This window comes from Rattus norvegicus, chromosome 13, assembly GCF_036323735.1.
Source record: "Rattus norvegicus strain BN/NHsdMcwi chromosome 13, GRCr8, whole genome shotgun sequence".
Lineage (NCBI taxonomy): Eukaryota > Metazoa > Chordata > Mammalia > Rodentia > Muridae > Rattus > Rattus norvegicus.
Genome location: NC_086031.1, coordinates 40,128,317 through 40,142,436, shown reverse-complemented (window position 1 = coordinate 40,142,436; position 14,120 = coordinate 40,128,317). Strand labels below are relative to the sequence as shown.

The 14,120-nt window shown below is 42.9% G+C and overlaps 1 protein-coding gene across 16 annotated transcripts in view; it reads left to right on the top strand.

Moving 5' to 3' along the window:
- The window catches only part of Nckap5 (NCK-associated protein 5), a 913,274-nt gene that overhangs the window by 693,413 nt on the left and 205,741 nt on the right, over positions 1-14,120 (top strand). For all 16 annotated transcript variants that reach the window (XM_017599040.3, XM_039091169.2, XM_039091162.2 and 13 more), the window contains one exon: positions 11,796-11,834. In XM_017599040.3, coding sequence (XP_017454529.1) covers positions 11,796-11,834 — 39 coding nt within the window. The remainder of the gene's footprint in view (positions 1-11,795; positions 11,835-14,120) is intronic.

Below are 14,120 nucleotides of genomic sequence, written 5' to 3'. Positions count from 1 at the left end.
ATCGAGTGGGTGGGGACAGTGTTCACAGTTGGCAGCCAAAGGGGGAAATCAGCCCACTGAGCACAAGCCAAAAAGAAAAAGGGAAGTCGGGAAGAAAATTTGAGTGCAGTAAAAGATGGAGCCCCACACATGAGTAAACTCAGTAAATATTATCTGATAATGATGGTGAGGTTAGGACAAAAATGGTGGGTGTTTAGATAGTGTCTGGGTGGGGATAGGGGTAAGGCTGGAACTGAAGCCTGCTTAGGGTGCTCAACCTCCTCATCATCTCCTTACACTGTTAGGCATAGGAGCCAGTCACACTGCTGCTTCTTGTCACAATGGACCATTGGCCACATGGAGTCTCCTCAGGGACTCCACCATGATGGGAGCCATTATTTAAATGAATGGCTTCTTCAGACATCAGCCTAGGGTGTTAAATCTCTCCCAGATTCTATGAGATTCTATTAGAGTGTAGCTGAAAAGATTTTTAAAAGATTGTATGCTGTCTTATCCTATTATTTTACTTGTGGGATGACTAACATACCTTCAGGTTTTTTATTCTTGCTCACAGCTAGATAACTGTTTTCTGGTGAGCACTTTGCTATTCTTACCCTCTCCATCCCTTCCATTCTCTCACCTTTGATGCTGTCCTAGAAGTTGATGGGTTGGACCACAGAGTATACAGATCGGAATCCCAGGTATAGCCATACTCTTTTTTGACTTAGGCAGATATAATCCCTACCTTCTGAGGATGAGTGTTTTAGCTATTTTGGTTTTCTAACACCAGTGTTTCCATTAGGCTGGGTTATCCTACACAAGCACTTCTCTTAGACCAGGATAGTCTCACATCAGTACTTCTCCTAGACTGGGTTATCCCATACCAGTGTTTCCCCTAGGCTGAGATATCCTGAACCAGTTCTTCACATAGCCTGGGATGGTGCCACACAAGCACTTACCCTAGATTGTGATATCCCACACTAGCTGTTCCCCTAGGCTAGGATACCCTACATCAGTGCTTCTTCTAGGCTAGGGTTTTCCCACACCAGTGGTTTTGCACACATTTATGTAGAACTCGCTATATAGCCACAAATGACCCTGAACTCCTGATCTTTGTGTTCTATCTCCCAAGTGCTGGGATTACAGACATGCGCCACAATTCTGGATTATGTAATGTTGGGGAATGGCACCTGTGCCAACTGATCCATAGCTTCAGACCCAGCCCAGTGGTTGTTAAGGATATGTTGTCTAGCCCTACATCAGTCACCTCTGAGAACTTGGGATGGACATAGACTCTCAGGCCACATCCCTAATCCACAGAGTCCTGGTGTCTCTCAGCATGAATCCAGCATGTGGGCATTAGCAGGCTCTCTCATTGTTGTCTGTATACACTGCTACTTCAGTCTTGGTCTTATGACACTGACCACTCCGGCCCTGGCACTCCATACTTACATGCTGTTAGATTACTCTCCAGATGTCCTTGTAAAATTGCCTACTATCCAGCCTTTCTGTTGTTTAGTTTTTCTAGCCATGCATATTGCTGACTCAATCAAATAAGTTTATGACCCTCTGCCCTGTCAGGATTCAGAACTCCAGAATGGACCTCAAAAGATAGCTCATCAGACAGAATATGTAGAAGGACCTGGGATTGGGTCTTGGAGCCCATGTAATATACCAGCATGGTGGCAGACATGTTGTCCCAGCTCATGAAAAATTAACACAGATAGTACTTCAGGATTGTCACCTGAGGTTAACCTCTGACCTCTGTTTGCACCCACAGACATGGAAACAGAGAGAGAGAGAGAGAGAGAGAGAGAGAGAGAGAGAGAGAGAGAACCCAAAGGTAAAGCAATTAGGAAAGTTATTGACATAAAAGCTAGCACACACTTGGGTCTGATAAAGCCAGTTCAGCTTTCCCCAGCCCTGTTTCCTGGGCCCTTGGTCCAGTCAAAGCCTAAGACAAGCAAGGCCAAATAGATTCAAGGCTATTTAAAGGAACCAGTAATCCTCCTGGGTTAAAAGTATTGATGAGCCAAGTTGCACTTTCACCTCTTGCACGGAAATTTCCAGGGAGACATGACCTGTATTCCGAAGTCAAATTCATGGGCTCAAATCACAGAGCTTTGTACTGACCACGGTTCTCCCTGGGGCCACTCTTCATACAGCACAAAGCTCAGAGCGTTTCTCAGTGGAAGCCAGAGACTGGGCCATGGAGATGGCATAGTCTGTATGGTACAAGTGTAAGCAATTAAGTTCAGACCCTAGAACCCTTGGAAAAAGCTAGGTATAGTGGTACACATCTCTCATCCCAGTGGTACTGAGGCAGAGATGGGAGGAGCCCTGAGGCTCACTAGCCAGCCTGTTCAGCTGACTGGAAGAGCTCCCCAGGTTCAGTGAGAAACCCCCACTCAAATTAACTTGGAGCACTGACTGAGGAAAACACCTCATGTCTGCATCTGGCCTAAGCATGCTCACAAACATACAAGCTCATACAGACCCAAGTGCACACATGCACACAAAAAAGAGCCACCTGCCCCCCACCCTGTGTTCCGCACACCTCTGCTGTGTGGGTTTCACCAGAGCACCTCAGACCAACTGAAATTTTCTCCTTTGAAATCATTTCCCGTGGTTCCACTGACAGCAGGGTTTTGAAGAGAGAGTCCCTCTGTTCCTAATTGCAGGAATTAACAGTTGCCAGCCAGGTGATTTACAACAAAGGGCCACCTCTGTGCAACACAAATGTTTTGTATTGGTGAATACCGGCCTCTGATTACACATGCCTGTTGTTCTGTAACTAATTGCACAGGGTAGACTGTCTGTTTCCAAGCCGTGAAAGAAGATGCTCTCGGAGGGGTAGTTCCATGTAGTAATAATGCAAAGTGGAAAATCTTTCCAAGGCTTTTTATACCAATTAGTCCAACTAGCAAGGTAAGGCCTCATGTAAGCTATTTCCTAGCTAGTAAGCTGCGTACAACACACTCAAAGGTAAGGCATGAATGGAAAGCACCTTCAGTCCCTTCTTCCCTCCTGCCTGTTTGCTGGGAAATAGGGAGTACCTTGAGGTTCGAGCAAACACTGGGGAATCTAAACTTCTGTCTATGCTTTTACAAAAGAACATCTTTATTAGAAATAGGCAAATATTGTGCACAGATGGGCACACACCCATGTAGAAAAAGATACATAGTGTAAGGCTGGCTTGGGCAGTCCTTACACACACGCGTGCATTGCCTACACACACACACACACATAGATGGATACATACACCACACACACATATATGCCTCCCATGTGCACAGATAAATACCTATAGCACTATGTATGTATGTATGTATGTATGTATGTATGCACACACACACACACACACACACACACACACACACACACTTCGCTTCTCTTGCTTCTTCACCTTAGAGTAAAAAGATCACACCAAGGACTACCCTCATTGCTTTATGGGAGTTCGTGAGTTTTCAAGACTGATTCTGTATTCTCTTAGTCTAAATATTTGGCAGGAAGACTACCATCAAGTGGTGAACTACTATGTGTTCACAGTATTGCCTTAGCCACAATTCCTTCCAGACCCGCTGTTCCACACACAGAGGTACAGTTTGTGTATAAAATAGCCGTGATAGCATCCCTCGAGCTGCTGCATCGCCTTCAGATGGATTCGGAGGCGTCTAACAAACCTGAGTGTCACCTCCCTCACATGGGCTCTGCGATCCCATAGAACTGTTAGACTAACAGAAGCGAGGAGGTGAGAGGGTCATGGAGTCAGGGTTAGAGCTGTGGGTGCAATGAGAGCTTCAGGGATGGATGGTAGTCAGCAGTGGATAGGGGGAGTGAGGCAGAGCAGCAGTAAAGAGAAATTGTGTGTGGGGGGGGGTGTGAGAGAGAGAGAGAGAGAGAGAGAGAGAGAGAGAGAGAGAGAGATATGAAGGCCAGAGGGTTTTTTTAGACTGAGCCTTTCTCTGAATCTGGAACTCACAGATTATGTTCCACAGGTTAGCAAGCCCCACCTCCTCAGGATGGAGATTACATACGTGTACTATCACACTCTCCTTCTTAGGTGGGTGCTGGGACTTATACCTAGGTCTTCATGCTTGCGTGGCAAGCGCTTACTCAGAGAGTCATCTGCCTACCCCCTACATAGGGATCTTCAAATATGCTCTTAACTGTATGATGCCCCATTCCAGAGCTGGTTGGACTCTACTCTGGCACAGAGCCTGGGCACTCCTGTTTTTAAAATGCTCTGAGAGTTAAATATTCGTCAAAGGTTAAGAACTGCTGTAGGGAGGGCTTCTCAGTGCCATGGCCAAGTAATGCTTTTACAAAGTGTGCATGAGTGGATGACACACGGGAAACAAGCCTGCATACAGTGATATGCTCACACGGAAAGTTTAGCATTATTTCTGTGTTAATGAAAGCCACGAACTCAGAATTATTATGACCATACTTGTGCGCTCTCTCTCTCTCTCTCTCTCTCTCTCTCTCTGTGGGTGGGTGGGTGGGTGGGTGGATGCTGTATGCCTGAGTTGGACCCCACCTTCAGGCACATCTCATATCAGAAGTGTACATCATCTTTAAGGTCATAGTCGCAGTGATGCGAGCAGATCGCACCCTGCTTCCCAGCCTTTGGTGCTCAATTGAGCACATTCCTGTCTCCTCTGGTCAGTAGCTCCATTCTGTTTGCTATTATTGCTCCGAGGCTCAGTATAATTCTCAGCCCACATGAAGTGTTTAGTGCATGTTTGTTAAATGACTAAATGAATAGATGTAGAGGGAGCAGCAGGAAATTAATTTCCAAATTGTTTTCTTGCAATCCCACATATGCATTTAGACTAATGCCTTCCGTTATCTCGTCAGAGGAGGTAAACAGGCATTTATTATGCACCAACCCTAAACACAATCCAAAGAATAAATACTCAGAAGGAAATAAATAGACATACTTAAAGACCAAATTGAATTTGAAGAGGCCATATGGACCCTGACTAGGGAAGACTCAGGGTTCAAACATTGTCACAGCTGCTCTGTCTTGTAGTATAGCAAGTGTGGAACTCTCCTGTTTTTACCTGAAAATACTCTTACACAAAATAAATGAACATCAACTAAGGCTGAATCGCATTGGGTAGAGTGCTTTCCCAGCATGCACGAAGTTCTATCCACAGCACATCATCTTGGTGCACACCTGTAGTCTTGTCACCCCAGAATCAAGGTCATCTTTGCCTACATAGAGAATATGAGGTCAGCTTGGGTACATGAGACCCTGCCTCAAAATTCAACCATCAGAAACAGAGGGAAGGGTATGCTTTGTGACTGACTTAGGCATTCATGTCACGCGCGTGCGCGCACACACACACACACACACACACACACACACACCTTTCGCTTTTACAGATAAAATCCATTTTCTTCACTCTGACATGACACAAGGGACCTGCCCCCTGAGCCTCCCTTCCTGGCTGCCATTTGCCATTGATGGAATGACTCCTCTACATTTGGCCCTGCCTCAGTGGCTTCTCTGACTACACAGTCACCTCACACTTTTCTCACAACGTCAACTGGTTCCCATGTTTTATGAATAAAGAAAGCTACTGTCTTATTAGTCTGTGACAGCAGCATACTGTCTGTAGACCTAAGTGTGTGTGTGTATTTGTGTACAGGTGTGTGTGTGTGTGTGTGTGTATGTGAGTGTGTGTGTGTGTGCGTGCGCGCGCGCACACCTGTGCGAGTAGGCATGCACGCGCACATGCATATAGAAACCAAAGGACAACCTCACATGTCATTCCTCAGGTGATTCCCACATTGTTTTTTGAGATAGGATCTTTCACTGCCTAGAACTCCCCAAGTAAGCTAAGCTGGCTCGCCTGATCACCTTGGGGATAAGCCCATCTCTAAAGCCCTACTGCTTCCATGTGCCAGCCCACTTGGCTTCTTCTCTCCAATTTTAGTGTGTTTCTCTGTGATATATATATATATGTAGACGTATATGAGAGATTTTCATAGGTATAGCACATGTGTGTATGAATACATGCATGAGCCCAAGGTTGATGTTGGAATCATTCTCAGGTGTTCATCCTCCTTAATCAATGAATTAGAGTCTTTCAGTCAAAACCCCAGGTCTCCAACATGCCTAGTCTCCCTAGCCAGCTTGCTGTGGGTATCCCTTCTCTCCAACTAGTGACTCTGGAATCACCAGTGGACTACCATGCCCACCCGTCATTTGCATGGACTTCTGGGTAGCCATACTTAGTCCTTACATTTGCATACTGCTTTTCGCTTACTTGAACTTCCCTGTCCTATCCCTAGCCCCACGCCTGGCTTTTAAAAAGTAGAATTTGAGGTTGGAACTCAGGTCTTCATCCTGACAAGACAGGCACTTTATGGGCTGAGCCATCTCCACAGCCTCTGAATTCAAGTCTTTCTAGTGACTATCTGCAAATATTCTCCTCCTTGCCCTAAGCTGCCTCTTTATAGTAACCAATGCTCTAGAGGACAGGAAACCCCTCTGGAGCACATTTTCAAAATCACACTTGTTTTCAAATAGATTGTAATGACTGTGTTGAAGTAAGTCTCCCATCAGAGCCAGGGAGGCTGGCAATAGGCAATAGGGGACTGCTGTCTAGGTTCGGTGACTTTTCACCTCCCCTCTAAGGACAAGGGACTTTAAGCCCTCCACCCCAAGGGATCCTTGTGGTCAACTAGGTAAAAACCGGCTGAAAATTCTCCAGCTTGGTCTCTCACACAGCTCAGGAGAGGACTCTTTTAGACTCAAACCACAGAAAGGTCAGCAATCTTACCTTCTCCCTCTGTCTCTGGAAGCCAAGTGTCTAGAAGGAAAAGGACCCCTAGCATAAAAACAAACAAAAACATCCAGATGTGCTAGTGAGCCTATCAGTCCCCATGCTGAGGCGGTGGAGACAGCAGCAAGCCGTGCAGTTTACTTGGTGTTTAGTGCAAGGGAGCGCTAAGGCCTTCCGGGGTGAAAATATCAGTTTTCTGACAGAATTCTCACTGAAGAGGAAAGAAGCACTCTGCATTGTCTCCTAGGCCCAGAGCTGGGAAGTCTCCACAGAAAACCTGGGCAAAGATGTCCCACAAGCTAACAGCAGAAGCACTGTCAGCTCTATTCTGTGTACCTCAGGTCCCTCTGGCCCAGGCCAGCTGCTGTTCTGCCTTTCTTCTAAGAGAAGCTGGCAGGTACCCCTGGTAGTGATTTGTTCTCATTAGCTGGGCATGGCAGTATGTGATTATCTGCTACCGAAGAGCTGAGGGCAGATTCCAAGAGCCTTATAGGTAGAGGCATGTCCCAGGCATCGTCACGTGAGCCTATTAGGGACTGAAGGTGCCACATCCCAGCACTGGCTCTGTCAGTGCACCTGGGAAGGGTAGGCATGAACACAGCAAGAAGCCTAAGAATCCATCATTATTGACTGTAGAGAGGAAGCGTTTGTAACTCCCTTCCACAGAGAACCCCTGGGTCCTTCCGGTGATTCCACCTCTGTGTCAGCAGCTACAGAAATATTGTTCAATTTTCAGGTAAAGCAAACAGTTGTCCAAAGAGCATGCCAGAGGGAACGGTGTCCAATACAGAGTCAGTAAGCCCACCAGGCAAGGAGCTGGATTGCACAGATACAGCATATCTCCTCCCGTGGGCTGTTAAGGGTAGGATATTACTCTATGTCCCCCATTAAATCATACATACAGCCATTTTATGTGACCACTGTTAACACTGAATGGCTTAAGAGAGCAACCAGTTTGGAGGAAGAAAAGAAAATATTGATATTCGGCAGTTTTATGAGCATGTAAATCAAATCCAAGTCTTGAGTTTTTTTAAGTAAATTATTTATGGTTTGAATTAACTTCTGTATATTGTTCTCCAATTCTGCCTACATAGACAGCTCAAGTCTTCTATTTTCCTTCACACGGTAACAGTAAAGAGGTGATGTATTGTTTGACTTTAAACTCTCAGCTACTTATAAATTGGAATGAATGTTTAAAAACTCCCAAGATTTGGGGGCTGGGGAAAGAGGTCTCCGTCTGTAAAGTGTTTTGCTATGCAAGCATAACTCAGTTTGATCCCCAGAGCTCACATAAAACACTAGGTGCATTTTCTGTGTGCTTTACCACAGGGCCAGGGGTGGAGGCTGCTAGATCCCTGGCCAGAGCATCAAGTACAAACAAAGCTCCCCAGCCTTTGTGAGAGACTCTGACTCAAAAACTAAGAGAGACAGTGATTGGGGAAACCACCTGAGGTCAGGCTCTTGCCTCCAAGGCATGGTGTATACCCAGTCACCCAACCACACCCAGTGACCCATATTAGAAATGTATAAAAAGACAAGACTATTTGGTTTTAATGAGAAACTTCCCATGTTTATTTCATGTCAATAAGGTAAATTTGGAAAGGTTTTCCTAGGCAAAATACCCTTTGTGCATACACTTTAACTAATAAATTATGGATAGTCTTGATTCTAACTGTTTACTTCTTGTGGCATAAATGCCTCCTACCCAACACTCAGTACTAGCTTATGTTTTAATTTTCTCTGAGACTTGCTGGTAGCCAACTGTCATGAAGGATGTGTTGTTTTGTCAATATTGAGTCTAGAGACAATTAAGCCCTATGAAAACATTCACACACAGAATATCCCATGATGAGAGTCAGGCACACAGAGCTGAGTATCGTCCAAAATAAATGTGTTACCCAGTGCAAAAGTAGATGAAAAAAAAAATTCCCCAAGATCTCTGGCTGAATCTGAGAATCACCATAGTGATAACATATGTTTCATGGTGTGATTGTAGCCACCAGCCTGCTATATCCTTGCTATAGATGGCCATGCCCCTGTTGTCCAGTGTCATAGGTAGATGTTTAGAAATTTTGTATTGAATGGCTGAAGGAGAAATGAATGCAAACAAGTGTACTTTATATTCTATAGTATCTAACTATTTCACGTGTTTTCATTTATTCTTTCATTTGTGAATGTGTTTCTGTATGAGTGTGTGTGTGTGTGTGTGTGTGTGTGTGCACAATGAGTGCACAACACAGAAGAACAGAAGAAGATATTGGATATCATATCTTCTCCATCATGTTCCACCTACTCCTTTGAGATATGGGCTCTCCCTGAACCAGGAGCTCGCTTTTTCATGGCTAGGCTAGAGGCCAGCAAGCACCATCAGTTTTCTCATCTCCACACACCGTGGAGCTGGGGTTACAGGTGTTACATGCATATCCTATTTCCTCTGTGGGTGTTGGGAATTTGAACTTGAGTACACATGCCTGTGCAGGAAACCCTCTTAACCACGGAAATATCTGAAATATGTGAGGATATAAGTTGAGGATCCTACAGTGGATCTCAACTTCCCTAATGCTGTGAACTTTTAATATAGTTCCTGTTGTCGTGACCCCAACCATAAAATTATTTTCATTGCTACTTCATAACTGTAATTTGTTTATATTATGAATTATAATATAAATATTATGTTTTCTGATGGCCTTAGGTGACCCCTGTAAAAGAATCATTGGACTCCCAAAGGAGTCATGACCTACAGGTTGAAAATCACTGCTCTAGGTCCTTAACTTTGTTTTTAATGTTTGTTAGTTTCAGTTAGACAGGCAATGTTTTGTAATATGTAGTTTACACACACACACACACACACACACACACACACACACACAAGTATCATACAAATTAAATTGTATATACAGCATATATAACTTATTAAATTCTAAATCTTAACATTGATTTGGAAGAAAAGATTCCCCTGTATAGCCCAGGTTGGGCTTGAACTTGAGATCTTGCCTCAACCACCTCAGTGTTCGGTCTCTGAGCATAGACCACTACACCTTGTCTGCCTACTTTAGTTAATCATACTTAATTTTACAAGACAATCCATATGGTACATAACTTCAAGGTAATACTGAAGGTTAGCAATAGACATCCATAATTGTGTTTTTAAATCTTCAATAAAAAATATGATCTTAATACATACATTGAAAAACACTGAAGAACTAGGTGGAGGGCTTGTCAGATCTTTGAAAACTCAGAGACACACTCTTAGGTTTCAATGTGGTTTTAACTTGATTAACATTACATGCTTTTCCCTCTAGTAAGCACAGAAATAGACTGGAATGCCAATGTTGGCTTAGCTTAATTATGATTCTTGTCTTCGGTTGAAGAGGAATCTAGCTTTCTCTGAGGTCCCAAGTTTCTTGAAGAAAATTAAAATTCTGTTAAGACATTAGTGATGGCTCAGGCTAGGACTCCCCTGATACAGTGCCTGCCTAGCATGTATAAAGCCCTGGGATCCATCCCAACCTGACCTATACTTGGTGTGGTGGTCCATGCCTGTAATCCCAGGTCAGAAGTTCAAGGTCATTTTTAGCTACACAGGGAGTTCTAGATAGGCTGATATCAGCCTTGCCTCCTATACAGCATAATGCTGAGAATTATGTTTGCTATATCTTGCAAGAAACTCAGAATAATAGTCACTCTGGTGTCTGTTCAACGGAAGTAGAGCAGCAGACAGTGGAAACCGTGACAAGACTAGCACATGACATTCTCTGTTTTCCTACCTAAACATGCTTCATGATGCTTGTTGTCAAGATAGCTGCTGTTGTTCCAAAAATCATTTTTTTTAAATTAAGATATGTGACTAATACAAGGTAGTAGGTTTTGTTATAACATTTCTTCCATATACAGAACAAACATTTTGATGATGTGCATCTCCCTCTTATTCTGTCTTGTCCTTTTTCCTCCATTCTATCAATCCTCTTTCTCTTCCCAAATAGCCCTCCATCCAATTTCATGTCTTTATTAAAAATATTGATTGCACACATGAGAGAAAACATGTTATTTTATCTTTTTGGAATCTGGATTATTTTGTTTAACAATCTATTCATTCTTTTTACTACCAACAAGATTTCATTTTTTATGGACGAATAATATCCCATTGTGTAGATATACTACATTTTCTTTATTCATTTGATTGATATGAAGACTGATTTCATAATCTTTTCATGGTATATGTTCAGGCTACTTGACTTTTGGTCCTTTAAAGGATATCACTGTGAGCTATGAAGCTGGACTCTATCCGTGATCACTTTTAGGCCACACAAACAGAAAGAGTGGTAATCTGGTTCCTTTCTTCTTACAGTCTCTGCTAGACCCAAGATAAATAGTCTGCTTATATCTTACTAGTTGGAACTGTCATTTGGGAAGAAAGAAGAGCTGGGATGTGTCTAGGCCCCAAGATCAAAGATGGGGATTTTCTACTGTGGAATAACTTAACAACTACCAGGATCTATTACGAGTGGCAAACACTAGACTGGGGTACAGGGGAAGACAGAGGAGCAACATGGGCCACACAGGAAATGGGCTGCCCCATTCTCATCTGTGTATCTTTTTCGGGTCCCAGTCATTGTAGACACAGCAAGACAGGTAAGGAATGGAAGGAGTGTCAACAAAGATAGTTACCAGTGATGCAGGGAAAATGTGCACAGACCATTAGGATGGGGTCTCTTACTGCTTGTTTCTGTAGCTTTGTGGAGTACATATGAGGAGATTATTTCCTCAAATATGGAAATGTGAAAGTCAAGGTGTGAATTTTCTTCCCAGCTGTATCGTTGTAATTAACCACAAGGTCACCATTAGATATAGTAAAATATTACCCAGAAGGATGTACTTGTTATGCAGAGAAAAATCTTTTAAGGGTAAAGGGAAGAGGACTATGAGGGGCTCATTATGGGCTAGAATCTGTGGAGGACTTGTTAAATGAGTATGCATTCATTGTCTGTTATAACCAACAACTTCCTTCCTTTTTTACAGGTAGCCAACCAAGTTGTTCGAGCTCTACTCACTCAAAAGGTAGGTTTACCTCCTGCCTACTACTTGATGTGCTAATGTGAATGGAGTACACATTACACTGCCAAGCCCATGTTTGTTTACTTAGGCTAGAGCTGAGAGAGAGAGAGAGAGAGAGAGAGAGAGAGAGAGAGAGAGAGAGAGAGAGAGATGAGAGAGAGGCATAAAAGCAACACATAGCCAATTTATTCATACAATTAGAACTCTTGAGAAGGTGAAAAGAAGCTATACTAGTTTCACTCCTGTTATTGTAACACATAGTCACAGAAAGTATTTATTTGACTTAAATTCCTGATTACAGCTGACTGTGGAGAAGTCAAGGCAAGAACTGACATTCTTATACCCATAGTCAAGAGCAGAGGAAATAAAGACATGGCTCCTTGCTTCTGTGCCTTCAGCTACTTTTGTCCTCCCTGATACTTTGGGATCCCTGTCCAGGGAATGGTACCGCCCACAGTAGGCTGGAATATGTCACTTAGAAATTAAGATAGCACCCCACAAATATGCGCCTGAAGAATCTCTTCCCGGGTGACTGTAGGTTGGGTCAAGTTGACAATTAAACTGACCAGCACAGAAACCTTTTAAAAATGAAAGATTTCCAGTTTCCAAAAGGAATAGCAGACTCTTGGGTTTATGTTGAGAAGCAAACTAAAGAAGTTGGCGGGTAGTTCCCAGGACAAGAAGGTCTTTTTAGGACAGCATTGAAAAGGGGCCTTAGACTCAACAAGGGGTCTTTGAGATTACAAAAGTGTTCTAATTCCCTACATGGAATGTTTTTCTGTGGAGTGGGCATGTAGATAACACCCTTTTCTCTCCATCAAGATCATGGGGGAAATCTGAGATAGGAAGGTAGGGAGAATTACCTGGGCATTATTTTGGAATCCATACAAATAAACATACAAACTCTTATCATCCCCCTGGAGTCTGTACCTTTAGGCTCCACCCAACAGGACCTCAAAGTCAAAGCTACTTATTAGTTATGTTCCTCATTGTTGTGACAGAATATCTGACCAAAGAAACTTGAAGAAAAAGTGGTTTATTTTAGCTACCAGTTCAAGTATTCAGTTCATGAAGATGCAGAAATCACTACTGAGGGAGGCTATGGGCACATTGTATCCATGGCTGGGATTGGAGCAACTGGTCATCTTGTATCTACAGCTGAGGACTGGAGAGATGAGTGCTGGCCCTGGGCTTGCTTTCTCCTTCACATAAAGCCCAGGACCCCAGCCTGTGGAAGGTTATCCTGTATGTAGAGAGGGTTTTCCCACCTCAGTATTCTCACTCTAAAAATCCTCTCACAGACATTTTGAAAAGCTTATTTCATAGATGATCCTAGATCCTGTCAAGTAGACAGTCTATATTAACCATGGGAGTCACAGCCAGAGTAAGTGCATGCTTGTCCAAATTTGACAGATTTGGTACATTTTATTCTGTAATTCTTAACCTAGCCACTTCTCACTGAGTCTAAAATCTAGTTCCCTCAGATTTTATTTATTTTAGCAAACTCTTCAAAGTATAAACTTTTCTAAAAGAATTCCCCCATTCTGCACCATGCCCTGAAGGGTGTAACTATGAAGAACCAAGTAATTTGTGCTACTGTGTCTTAATAGAAAAGAAATTTATCAGGCATCTACCCCATCTCACAGATATTTTTAAATATTATTTAAATTTATACTGCACATAAACTACGATGGTATTTTTGCTAGACTTCTGTAATTTTCCTTTAGCAAGTATTCATTAACTATTTCACATTTGATATCAACATCATGTAAATAAAGGCATCCAACTATGTTATTTAGAATTGGGTTCTGTCGTAAGAAACAGATTTATAAAACAGTGATGGCTGACATAAGATAAAACACTATCGCTTTCCCATAAATAAATCACTAGGTAGTCAGTGTAGGGCTAATATTATTGTTCTGAGTCCATGATGTCTCTGACTTCTCTCATAATTTCCGGTGTGATTAAGCCACAATTCCCAGTTCTGACTAATGATCCAAAATAGCTGCTTCTGCTCCAGTCATTGTGCCTGCATTCCAGTCATCAGCATAAAAAGAAAACCAAGTGTAGAGGATAGCATTCCAGCTGTCTTTACAACAAACGAACAAGACCTTTACATACATTATTTACCTACTCTCTGTCTAAATGCATGGGTGTGTGTGCATGAATATGTACATCAGAGGATCTCTGTCTACAGATCTTTCCTTCTGCCACATGAGCACTGGCTTAACAATTATCGACTGAGCCATCTCACTAGCCCCCAGCTGTCTAGTAAGATGACATCTAGAA